Consider the following 13261-nt stretch of genomic DNA (forward strand, 5'->3'; position numbering starts at 1 on the left):
GTTGTTTCCGTCGGAGCACTTTAAAAATCGGAAAATCCTAAAATTTCTTACGGTGAAGAGTGCCTGAGCGGCAAACGTAGAAATGTGTTAACACAGCGGCAAAATTAGGCTATATCTAGAAATACCATCTTTGGGGGAAAACGCTATGGTTGAGGGTCAGGCACTCTTCACGCATACCTGCAAACTAGTCGCTTTTAGGCGAAATTCGCCGTTTTGTATCCAAAATAGGTCATTTGTGTGATTCGTGTAGATCCGATGAGTTTTTGAAATTGGGAGGGTGGTTAGGTGGTTAAGCTAGCAAGTTTTCACCGCAGGTTTCTGCCACAATCAGTTAGTAATGACCTATTAACTGTTACACCACCGCTGTTTGTGGTGTTCACTCGCTGGGTGACGCTGTCATAAAATTTTCCCCGACCGTGAAGACTGCCTTCTTGTTTACATTTTGGACAGATGTGGCTCGTGCTAAATCTATCGCTGTTTCCGGCGCAGCACTTTCGACACAAGCAATATTGGAAGCGCTATCCTAAAATGTCTTCTTCCCGCTACCGTAGTAATGTGTTGACACTAAATTTTACGACTACGCCAGCTAACCTTTCGAAAGTCACGTTAAAAAAGTAGAAATTAACACCATCAGCGGTGATTAACAAATCTACCAAGTATTTTAATAATGGATTTGCAGGCGTGGATTTCGAATTATTTGTATTTTCTTGCAGACCATTAAGAGCAATGGAGAAGAGCCAACGTCCTAATTGTCAAATGGTCTGTACCCACCGCTTACAGCAAAGTGCTAGTTATTTTTGGCTGGACCCAACGGGCAACAACTTGCCTCTATTAGTGAAGCCTTTTACCCCAGTGGCTACTGCGTGAACTGCAACGCATGGTTGCAAAAAGAACTTGAAACCCCGCCCACTGAATGTTTACTCTTAGTTTAGGACAGCCTGAGAAGAGGCCAATTTTTTCAGAGGAAATATAAAGTCAATAGATTTTTTACACAAGAAATGATGGTTTAACTAGTTAATCCCATCCCTTGTAATGTCTCCACTGCGTCTGATTTTTAAAAATAATGCCGCCAAAATTCCCAAATCTGGGTTAATTTCAGAGCGTGCAATGTGGCTTGTCCTACTACCGTATGACCATAATAAGGATTTCCCCATCCTCGCAGGCAGGCACAGTGCTTCAGCGGCAGGTGTGATGCTGTGTTGTTTTATTCCGATTAGCTAGCTACATTGAATCTCTCCATTTAAAAGTCCAAGGTCCAAAAATGTTGTGTGCATTTTTGGACCTTGGACTGTACTAAAAACTGTACTAACCGCTATAATAAGGATTCTTCTCTCCAGTTCTTTCGGTTACTATATTTGAGACATTTTCAGATATACAAGGTTCTATATCAAAACGCGATTTCTGACCATTTCGGGGTTTCAGTTGATTCTCAAGTCTTTTATAATTTGTATATGTTGTTAGTGAAATCAGATTTGTAAGCAGTTTTGAAGCATCTTTAAGAAGACAAGCTTGGGGGATTTACTTAGCTAGGGGGAGCAAGCTTACTGTCTTGCTATCGATCTATCTAGCTAACTTGCTAGCTAGTTATCTCGTGATAAATCTGTCTAGCTATCTAGAGTTCTGGTATCTATCTGTCTATATAACTAGCTAGCTAGTAAGCTAGTTAGCTAGTGATCTATTTTATCTATTTTTCTATGTAAATATCTTAACACTAAACGTAACTTGCACAATTAACTTTTTTGAAATGTTATGACAGTACAGTTCTGTGGTTGCGAGGCCACTCTTGTTGTCCAGACATGGGCGTGTCTAAATACCATGTAAGTAGTCAGGGTGGATTTTCCAGTGGACTCCACTCTTTCGCTCCACTGCGCTTGCGTTGGTTGCAACGGGCAATGTGGCTGCGCCCTAGTTTGGGCTTCATGCGCCAGTGAGCACTATCCTTAGCAAATCAGTAGGCGATGTCATGAAGCACTTCGTCTATTTTTTTAATTTTTATACGGTCTATGGCTGGACCGCAGTAGCGGGACAGTCCTCAAAACCGTGTACTAGGTTTTGACCTGGTCTTTTTTAAAGTGAAAGAAAACCACTGGGTGCCCCAGTGACAGGTGCTGAGCTGAAAAATGAGCAGGCAGAAAGTCCCTTAAACTGATTAACGTTATTATTGGTGTCAACTTGTTTTTAATTATTGTACTGGATTAGAAATGACATGATAGACAGTTCTCCTCAATTAGTTTAGACGAGGAAAACATTCTATTTGCGTCGCAAAATTGTGCACATTTCAATCGACATTAGCATATTAAAAACTGGATAAACGTACACACTCCGAAAATGTTCATGGTAGAGATCTATTTATTTAGACAGTTTTTTAAATTTTTTAAATGTGCCCGGCATTCCAAGGCTTGTTGTCAGATTCAGTAGCCAATTAGGACTTGAATACAAGTTTTTTGTAGAGTGCAAAAACTTTGATATTATTTATTTAATTTCTTTTGTTGTTGTTGAAAACACAGCATTCCAAGACTGTACATTGTTGTCAGATTCTTTGCAGGACTCTGCTATGCTGTAAATAGTTGTTGATTTTTTAAATGTGTGTTGAATAAATGACTTTTTATAACATTCACATTACGTAGTTATATTTTCAAATCTCCAGTCAGCTTTTAGCATTGACTTAATGTAGGGCCCTATGGAATCTGTGTTATAGCTTTTTTAAATTCTCAATTCCGCGATTCCATCCGTGATTCTGTTATCACAGAAACTATAGGGCCCTACCTTAATGCTGCCATCAGTCTGTTGCTGGCCCGCGCCGGGCCCCTGTCAAAAAAGACACTTGGCCGCCGGCCGCCAGCCCCCGTCAAAAGATACTTGCCACCGGGCCTAACAACTTTTCTGGGGGAAACCCTGTACTGTGCTTACTTCTTCTTTGTTTTAGGCTATTTTTTTATACTGCTTTTATTGTACCCCATGTGCTGTAATTTATTTTTATCTGCTTTGGAAGGCACTTTGTGCTCTGTGCTTGAAAGGTGCTATATAAATAAAATGTATCATTATTATTATTATTATTATTATTATTATTATTATTATTATTACAGGCAGTCCCCAGGTTACGAACGAGATTCGTTCCTAAGTCTGTCTTTAAGTCGAATTTGTAGGTAAGTTAGAACAGGTAGCCTACATACGGTTCTTATTGAGCGCCAGTTAGTCAAATGTTTGTCTTAGTTTATAGTATATATTTTATTATATATACTGTATATAAGCCGCGCAATGTTTTCATGAGCGTCACAAAGTAGTGTGCGCGTTCGTTATTACGAACCATTGAATTTAACTCAAATTTTTAATGCAATAGGCTTTATGGCAGTCTGTTCATAAGTAGGAGTTGTCCGTAAGTCGGACGTTCTTAACCTGTTCTGCCTGTATTATTATTATTATTATTATTATTATTATTTTATTACTGTAAGCTCCCTCCTCCCTCTTCCCTTCTCTTTTCCTTATTCTTCAATTCCCTTCTATCTGTTCCCTAATCCTTTCTTTTAGTTCCTTTCTCCTTTCTTGCCACTTCTTTCTCTACTCCCTTCTTCCTGTTCCCCTCTTGATTCTTCCTTTACCTAAGTCCCTGCTCCTTTCCCTCTGTTCTGCCTACTCTCCCCTGTTTCCCTTTCGCTTTCTGCTCTTTTCTGTTTCCTCCCTCCTTCACTGCTTACTCAATGTTTCACTCTACACTCTGCTGTCTTTCTCTCCTCTCCTGGATGCAGGGTGTTAGGGGTTACAAAATATTTCATTGCAGCTGGCCTCATCCGCTGTGTCACCAGAGAAAGCCACTTCCTACCATCTCTCTCTCCCTCTCTCTCACTCACGCACACACACAGATAGCAGGTCACTCTCTCAGGGAAAAGCAGGGAAGAGTAACCTTCAGACGCAGGGCCTGGCTGGCCTTCTTCCTCGCCACTGTTCTCCCGAGGATCTGGGAAGCTTCCTGTGCATGTGCATGCATGTGCACATGCGCTGTTTGGAAGGGAAGGGGGGTACGTTTTTTTTTCTGCTCTTATTTCTCTGTCTCTGCTCGTAGGTCCCTGCCACTGCTGGATTTGCTCCGTGTAGTCCGTCTGTCCTTCTGTCTGTCTGTTCTGGACCACCTGAGTCTCGCCTCACTCCATGGAGAGCCCGGTAAATGGCTGAGGAGTTGTGTACTGGCTGGTTCCGCATTGTCGCAGGTAAGAGGACCTTGTCTTGAATCTGAGTAAACATCTGTATGTTGTGTGCCTGTCTGTCTGCAAGTCTTAATTAATGAGACAGCAACACATTTCACTTCTGTTGGCTTCATTAAAGCAGTGCTGTGCTCACCAACACTTTTCATGGTGGAACAGTATGGACCCACTATGTGAAGGCCTCTTCACTGTCAAATGTGAACAAGCTGAACAAGATGGATTTTGAGCTGCATTACAAATGGGTCAAATGATAATTCGTCTAAATAAAGTCTACGAACACAGTTTTCTGTACCGCATTGTCTCAAATGCAGCATTAGAGCTGCATAAGGGATCAGCACAGACATTTTTAAAGTTATTCTGTCCCTTGCATGTATGTATAGTGATATTATATTTTGGTGCAGACTCCTTTGTTTTTATGGGTGTTATCTGCAATGTAGCATTGCAGGCGGTTGTCAGTGTAGACCCCGTACATATTTGTAATATTCTTCTTTCTCTCTCAGCATGAGTGATTGATATGGCTGTGAGCCCAGCTCCACCTGCTGTCTGTTAATCATGCTACCTCAGTTCTGTACAGTCCTGTCCTTTGAGCTTCCTGAGTGCATGTGCAGGCCTATAGTACATGTAGGTGTTAGATGCAGGGGGTTTGTTTGGTTAGTCACTGAGAAGTAATTGATTATGCTCATTCTGTTCACTGAACATGAAGTATTTGCCAATCCATATCTTTTGAAAAACTGTGACTTTTTATTAGGTATATGTAGCCTTGATTTGGGAAAAAAAAGACTTCCTGTCAGATACATTCTCTCTCCATCATCTTTATAATGTGCAACAGATGTGTGACTGTCATGGAGAACACAGTGTGCTGGTAGAGAACGTTCTGTTTTTCCTGTGCACACTTTCATTGGAAAAATCACATTTATCATCCACTTGCTTTGTCTTAAGGGATTTGAGAGAGTCTTTTATAAATGTATATCTTTTAATTCTCAGGAGTCGTTCTTCTACATTTGAAATATGAAATATAACCCTGAAATTTTAAAACTCTGCGTAGCCTGTCTAGTCATCTGTCTGAAGCTCTAAAGCTAATGTTTGAAATGGCTAACAGTGAAGGTGGCTGTTGTGCTTATCCTTTATCTGATGAAATGGTGCTGAGAGATGTTCCATGGAAAGCCTGGGTTGGTTGTGAAAGAGATGGCCCTAATTACATGGCCGTGCTTGGTCAGTGTGCAGTGTCCGTTTAATCCGGAGAACTGAGTGCGAATCAGCGGAGACCTGTGGGGTTGACGTCATTTCTCAACCTCGAGGCAACTGGCTCTACCCACCCTTTGTGGTTGTTTCTCCCAATCATAGCGCTGGTCTGTAACTTCCTTTAGCGGTCAGGGCAGTAGAATCATTGACTGTCTTCCACTGACTGAAGACCCAGCTCTTCAGACTGCATCTTGGTCCCATCCCCACCCCTAGCACCTCTCACCATTTGCACTAATTAACATTCATTTTCACCATTTATGAATATATGTTTCTCTTCTTGTATTTAGAATTAGCACTTTTTTTTGTTAGCGTAGTTCAATCAATCAATCAAAATGTATTTCTATAGCACACTTCATACACAGAGGCAGCCCGGTGTGCTTTACATAAATAAAAGCAAAAGGAACAAAGAGAGTACAAAGTACATAAAATAGAAAAGAAAAAAAACTTGAGCTAGTTAACTTGAACTAGTGCTTCTATTTGCATCTATAACTGCTGGTCTGGGAATGTTGCCAGCCAGGTCTGCCACTATTTGCTCATGTTAATCAGGTGGACGCTTCTATGTTTTTCCTATGTTGTAAATTGCTCTGTTTAAGAACATATAGTAATTTAATGTTATAAATGTAAATGTGAATATACCAGAGCTCTATCCTCACATATACTGTGAGTAGGGGATAAAACTCTTCACATGCATTTATTTAAAATGCCATTTTGTTTGAAAAATGAGAAAATGCCATTTCTGGGGTGTATGTGTCATCTGTACACATGGGGGTCAGATGGCCACCCGTCTTAAGCGTTCTCTTCCAATGAACAGGACCCTGTTTGCACTAGACTAGCCTGTAGGGGGCCGAATGACCTGCTGTTGTAATCAAACGCGTGTTATTTACAGACGGGTGACAAATTAAAGGAAAGGCCTGTGTAGAGAAACATACAGTAACGAATGCAGATGCATTCAAGCTAGCCCGTTTCCCTAGTTCCTGATTCTCACTTGGATGCTGGAGAAGATCCCTGTGAAGTAACACTGGGGATTTTTCCCAATGTACTGTAAATGTACCCTGTGTACAGGTCTACATTGTGTGTGGTCATCCATGTGTAAATGCTATGGTGTCAGCATGCAGGACTTCAGTAATACTAAAGGTCCAAGTATGTGTAGCATGTAGCATTTAACATGTTAAGAGCTTTATAAAGAAGCATTACATGGAAATACATAGGAAGAGTTAGGAGGTTAATATTTGATTTATACTCACTTTTCACTTCTCTAAGGTTCTAAGATGCCTTGTGAGTTGTGTCTTTTTATAATTTCAGTTTAGTTCTGGAAGTGGTTCCCGAGACCACGTAAAGGAGCTGGTTTTCACAGCACATTAAATAGTTCTATTGGTTCAGTGCCTCTGCTTTTGCTTGGAATTGTTGCTCATTATTGATATATGTCTGGCTGGCTGTTGGAATAGCCTGGCGGGCTAATGAGCACTGTGGCTCTCAGATTCATGGTGTCTCTACCCTCTGTCTCAGGTCAGCAGCGTGCACACGCAGGCTCAGCTGAGATTAGAGTGGAAACAGCCCACCCCACCGCATTTCTCAGCACTGAGCTGGGCTGTGTCATGGTTCATCACGTGTGGTGTGAAGTGTGAGCACGCCAGTTCCCTGACAGTGTTCTTCAGTAAGCATTAGTCCAAAGATATGCTAAAGAGGTTGTTGACAGAGAATGGCTGTGTTAACAGTGCAAACTAGGATTGGACAGAAAATGTTTCCATCCCCGAGGAGCTTAATGTGTAATCTCTCCTTCCTCTGGCTGCATACATCTGATGTTTGGCACTGCAGAATACTGATTGCTTTGGGTTAGCGGCTACCAGACTGAGGTAAACTTTGCGTGTAAAAGCACAGCTGATCCAAAACCTGTGTTTAGCATGCTCTGAACATGACTGTTGCAAGGACTGTTACTGTGGAGCTTTTAGCCAAAAAAAAAAAGAGCTGGCTTTACTACAGCATTTCTAGCACCAAGACGAGGCTTAGGGTATTAGGCTTTATTTAGCAAATCCCCTCCATTCAGTTCTGTAAATCTGCCCCTACCGCTGTGTACCAGAAGGCACCTTGCCTGCTGGTGGGCGGGGTCTCGCTGCGGGGGAGGGAGGGAGAGGGGGGGAGGCTGGGGGTAGGGCGGGGACTCGGCTGGGAAGGGGGGGCTCTCACATGGACCCCGAGCATGACTGTGGAGAATAGATTCCACCCAGTGAGGCAGTGCAGGCTTGGTTCAGGTTAGGCTGTGACCGAGGCGTGTCCAAACAGGGAGACACGCCGTGTTGTTACCTCTCCTGTGACAGCCGTGCTGTATACATTTGAGAGGGATCAGGGACAAGATGGTGGAGAATCTCCCACATAATGATTATTATCTCCAGTAATCCGGGACAATACCCAGAAAAGCCCCCTGTACAGAAAACAACCGGCAAAAAAATATTTTTGTCACGCATAAATTCTTAAGTGTTCTTTTTCTCAAGGTTGTATTGCCATATTTTTTTTTATTTTGGAGGCGGCGGGTTGAGCAATCATGAGACAAGTAAGCAATTTTGCAAGCAAGGACTTAATTTTTTTGTTATACTGTCTGTGTTGTGATACCTGTCGAGGACTAATTCAAATGCCCACTGAAAACATGCAGTCGTTTTATTTTATGGCCTCTCCACATTTTTTGAAGATTTCCCCAATTCTGTGATATTTTTTTGTGTGTCTGTCTGACTGGCTGTTGTGTCCCAATGTGCCCCTGTATTTTCCGTGCATTCATATTAGTGAAGGCTTCCTCTGGAACTGTCCCTCGACAGGGACAAAAACACTTCCCTTTGTCAGGACCCCATTAGTGGTCATCCCCAGCTCCCTGGCCCCAAGCCACCTGCTCAAGCATAAATAAACTGTAAGGCTCTCTCTTTCTGTCCCATTCTTGTGTGCTTTTTCACTCTGTGCCTCTCTCTCTCTCTCTCTCTCTGTACCTCTCACTGTTTTTCTGTGCCTCTCTTCTTCTGCCTCTCTCACTGCCCACCCCACCTCCCTCTCTTTCTCTTTCTCTTTCTCTCTCTCTCTCTGTCTCTCCCTCCCTCCCTCCTCCCTGGCAGTCTGAGAGCAGCTGTAGGGTGCTCCTCCCTTTGTCAGGCAGGTTGTGGTGATAATTGCCATGACGTCAGTGTGATTGATTTTTATCCAGAGTGGCAGGGGAAGCGGCAGGAGCAGGCGCACAGGCAGCCAGTGGAGGTTCAGGCAGGGCAAAAACACGCACAGGAAAAAAGCAATAAAAAAGCAGCAGTCACCATATTAGCCAGCTACTCTGCCTCTCAGCTGCATCTTCCCAGAGTTTAGCTGGGAATACGGGCTGGATGGGGAGGGCAGAGTGATTTCACTTAAAAACAGTGATTAGAGACTGGAATGACAACACCACCCTCGCTCTCTGAAAAGGCTGTATGTGTGTGTGTCTGTGCGTATGTGCGTGTGTGTGTCTGTGCCTGTGCGTGTCTGTGCGTGTGTGTGTGTGTGTCTGTGCGTGTGTGTGTGTGTGTGTCTGTGCGCGCGCACGTGTGTGTGTGTCTGTGTGCGCGTGTGTGTGTGTGTGTGTCTGTGCGCGCGCGCGCGTGTGTGTGTGTATGTTCCATGGTGGCCCTCTCTTTACTGCAGCGCTGTAATTATTCAGGCAGTGAACAAATAATCTCATTCAGTCCTATCAAACAGAATCTGCCCAGGAAAAGATGTGCACTGTGGTGTGTGTGTGTGTGTGTGTGTGTCTGTGCGCGTGTGCATGTGTGTGTCTGTGTGTGTGTGTGTGTGTGTGTGTGTGTGTGTGTGTGTGTGTGTGTGTGTGTGTGTATATATATATATATATAAACATATATATTATATATGTTTGTGGAAATAAATATAATATTTTATATATATATATGTGTGTGTGTGTGTGCGCGTGCGCATATGTGCGTGAGCATGCGTTTGTGCCTGTTAACGTGTGTGCTCTGGTATTCTCAAGGGATATGGTGTCAGGAGGTGCATGCTAGCAGCCATGTGATGCAGCAGAGAGCTAAGATGATTGGCTTGACACGGACGTGACATCAGCAGGCCCCCTCCCTCTTTCTCTCTCTCACACTGTCCCCTCCCCTCCTCTCTCTCTCCCTCTCCCTCATTCTGCCTCCCCGTTCCTCCTTTTAATTTGCCTTTTTCCCTCTCAGCATCCCTCTGTGATCGTGTAGGTTGGGGCCGCAACGGCATCCCATGGCCTAAAGCGCGGCCCCTTCCCGCTTGGGCCCGGAATAGACAGCAGGGGCTCCCTGTCCCAGTATTTGGACCCTGGGAGGGGGGTTCTGCTCAGTCAGGCACTAAGGCCCACCGCGTCTCAGCAGCTGGTAACCAGGGTTTTGTTTGCTCGCTATCGTTTCAGGCTCGTTGGAGATTGAGGAATGCAAATCTGCAATCATGATGGAAGGTAAGCGTTTTTTCCCTTCCCTCTCCTCACCTCCTTCCTCGTTCGCCAGCTTGCGTAGCTGCTCTCCCCGTCGTTTGCTGTCCTGCTATTTGCGGTGCGTGCATTCCTGTGACTTGCATGTCATTCCCTGAAACTGCGAGCGCTGTTGAACGTCCTCGCGAAATACAGTGGCGCCGCTAACTGTCACTTCTTCCCGTTGTAAAGGATTAAGAGGATTTACAGTGCTCTGAGGCTTATGCTCCATCTGGCTTAATTGTGTGAATTCTGTTCTTCCTGGGTGAATACAATACGGTTTGCGGTTGTGTCGCGGGCGCATCCTGAAGCCATTTTCCGGTGTTGTTTGTGTGTGTACATGTATACGTTTGCTGATATATCTGACATGCCATTTGGGGTGAAATTGATGATGCGTCCTTTGCAATTGTGACCTAAGATGGCTTGAGAAGGGCTGAGATTAAATGGCTCTGCAGTGACACATCTCTCATGCAACTTCTAATTGTGTATCTTGTCGTGCGTTCTCCACATTAACAAATGACTGTGTGATTTCCCTTGGTGGTTAGATGGATGAGGTTGGTCTCTTCATGCGTGGCTACGTAATTGTTCATTATTTATGTTATATAGGTATTTTTGTTTTGTTCTTTATGTTGTTTTGTTCTGAATGGTTAATAACTGCTGTACAAATGCTACGGAATTGTAGTTTCAAGTGTAATGTGCAATGTTTTTCAGTCCTAGTTAGCCAAGTCTGTCTTACAGACCACAATACAAGCCTTAGCCTTTATAATTGTTTTGCAATCCTATTTGTGCGTTGTCCTGAAATTGTTTTTGTCTTGTGCTAGGTTTCAGCCTATTATTCCTGATTGTCTTACTAGAGGTTGCCTGTGGAGCCTATATACTGTACATAATTTGTTATTTTGTTCTATAAACTCACTGTATCAGAAGAGGAGCTGAAATGATTCTCTAGGCCATTATACGTGGCTGCAACATGAAATTTTCCGGAAGTTAGTTATTTCTTATTATTTACTCAAATTATTTAGACATTTTAGTGGTTTATCTTGCTGATTCTTAACATTTGAATTGAAGTGTAATTTTAATTTCATTCAAGTAGAGTAGTTAGTTGTACTGATGATGTACTAGAGACCAGGGAACACCTTTTATTCTCAGCACTTCAAACTCTCTAATTGGGTTGAAATCATGGACATTTAATGCCCTGTAACAAAACGGAATGGTGTAAATATTGTGCTCTCTTAAGTGCTGCTTACTGTAAATATGTCACTCTGTGACTCTGTAGACCCGAGATATGTGCAGCTAACCATGCTATACTGTACTCTGTGTGTATGTCATGCTAAGGTTTTAGATAATTGTAGGTTTCCTCTGGCCAGTTATCTAGATACATAGGTGTGAATGTACGTTACGATCACAAACACAGCTTACAGCTGTCTGTTGTGTGGATTACCGCTAGGTGTAAAATTGGACACTAATCTCATTGCTCAATGCTTTTTCTAAAGCCCTCCGTGGTTTACGTTGCTACTGACTGGCTCGGAGTTCATGACTAGACCTCTATTCTCACCACAGGACCGTAAGATGAGGAGGCCAGTCAGTTTTTATCATTCTTTCAAAATATAAGACTTCCTTAACTGGCCTCATTATGGCACACAGTTGCTGGGCTCACTGCAGCTTTAGGAGGTGAATTTGGGGCGCTGACCTCAACTAGGTGGCCTCTTGCCTCAAAATAAGAGTCACTTGATATGATTGCCCTGGGCTGGAAAGTCCCAAAATCAAAAAAAAAAGAAAGTTTCTGTTTCCTGTTCTCCCTCCATCTTAGGCTACCACTGTTTTCAGCAAGTTATATGTTGTTTTGGCTCAATTGTGGAACCTGCACTCCTCCAACCTGAAAAATCTTTTTCTGTAAAATGCAGATAATGGAGGTTGGAGATCAGGGGGTTTGATGTGGTAGTAAATTATCAGTGGAGTGGATGGGTAACATTTTTGGTAGGTCTTTTTTGGAATGTTAGTGTAGCAAGCTTCGGTAATGACTCTAGTGTGTCACATGTCCCTAAACAACCCTTCCTGCATACAGTAGGGCTTTCTGTAATATAAATTATGGTGGCGTTTTATTTTTATTTTGCCAGTTTTTTGTATTTATTTACACTGTGTGCCCTGATAATTTGCCAGTACAGTCTTATTCAGGTATCAAACTACTTTTATTCATGTGAAATGTTTTGATGTATTATCTGCCCTTTTCTGAATAAATCAGATTAATTATTAATTAATTAATAAATTGTTTGGTGCCATCATGTGCCAACTGTGTCAGTGAGTTCTTCACTGTCACTGTGGCATTGTATCAGAGGTGAAGAATCCCAGAAGTTAGAAAGATGGAGTTGGTCAGTTCTTCCGGGAGTGTCGGCAATGTTCAAAGCACATTCAATTTATGGTGATTACATGCTTCCACACACGGAACGAGGAGGCTACAGAGGAAACTTTGGTTGTTGTGAAGAATGAAGCGCTTTGTTGTGATGTGACAACGATTTGACGGAGAACCAAGATGAACTTCCCGGGAACAAAAGAAGGCCCGGACAGTCTTTGTGTTTCTGAAAGCGAATGTCGTCTGAATTCCTCTGCTTGTGGTTTCACCAGGCTCGCCCCTTTCTTCCTCGCATTTTGTAGCCCGGACAGAGGCACCTTGTCACTTTTCGTCAGGCATTTCTGTGGACACCACAAGACTCCCCACACTTTCCAGATCCCAGAGAATTAGCCTTAAGTGATGATCTGCTTCAAATATATTTTAAAAACATTTAGTGAGTGCTGTTGCATAATTAATTTGGGAGTTGACACAATTGTTCCTTTGAAGCGGTTATGAAATGCATATTATTTTCATCAGGGAGCACAATGAGGTAACTGCCTTTTGGTTCTTGATTGTTCATTTGTGTGTTAGAAATGTTCAAGGAGCAGTTTGCTTGATTGTAGGTTGACACACAGTTGAATTGCAAATTTAAACACAAACATTCACACCCTGTGCCAAAATAATATTTACAGATTTGCATGCAAACAATTTGGAACTTTTTATTTTTTTATTCATTTAACTAGTAGATGAGGTGCTATTATCCATGATGGTTTCACAAAAAAAGTATGACTAGCTAAGACAGGTTCAGAATGGAATTCGAAGATAGGATAAAACTGCTTTTTGATCAGAGCTAAATGAATTGCTATAGTTGTAGCACAGCACTGTATCCATTGCATTAGATAGTATGATTGCATTTCAAACATGAAAGTACAGTACTTTTGACCAATGAGCAACGTGGCATTACAGACACCTTGCAGATGTTTTGATTTAGTGCAATTCAAAATTGTTTTTACAATATCATTAAAATGTAAGGTGTAG

General features: G+C 42.6%; 1 protein-coding gene across 12 annotated transcripts in view; it reads left to right on the forward strand.

The window, feature by feature from the left end:
* The window catches only part of sgip1a (SH3GL interacting endocytic adaptor 1a), a 73934-nt gene that overhangs the window by 14248 nt on the left and 46425 nt on the right, over nt 1–13261 (forward strand). For 10 of the 12 annotated variants that reach the window (XM_064331968.1, XM_064331966.1, XM_064331970.1 and 7 more), the window contains exons 2-3: nt 4061–4205; nt 9841–9885. In XM_064331968.1, the coding sequence (XP_064188038.1) occupies nt 4163–4205; nt 9841–9885 (88 nt within the window). In that variant the 5' untranslated portion in view covers nt 4061–4162. The remainder of the gene's footprint in view (nt 1–4060; nt 4206–9840; nt 9886–13261) is intronic. The other 2 variants (XM_064331967.1, XM_064331969.1) reach the window with 1 other exon arrangement.

This window comes from Anguilla rostrata, chromosome 4 (genome assembly GCF_018555375.3).
Source record: "Anguilla rostrata isolate EN2019 chromosome 4, ASM1855537v3, whole genome shotgun sequence".
Classification (NCBI taxonomy): Eukaryota; Metazoa; Chordata; class Actinopteri; order Anguilliformes; family Anguillidae; genus Anguilla; species Anguilla rostrata.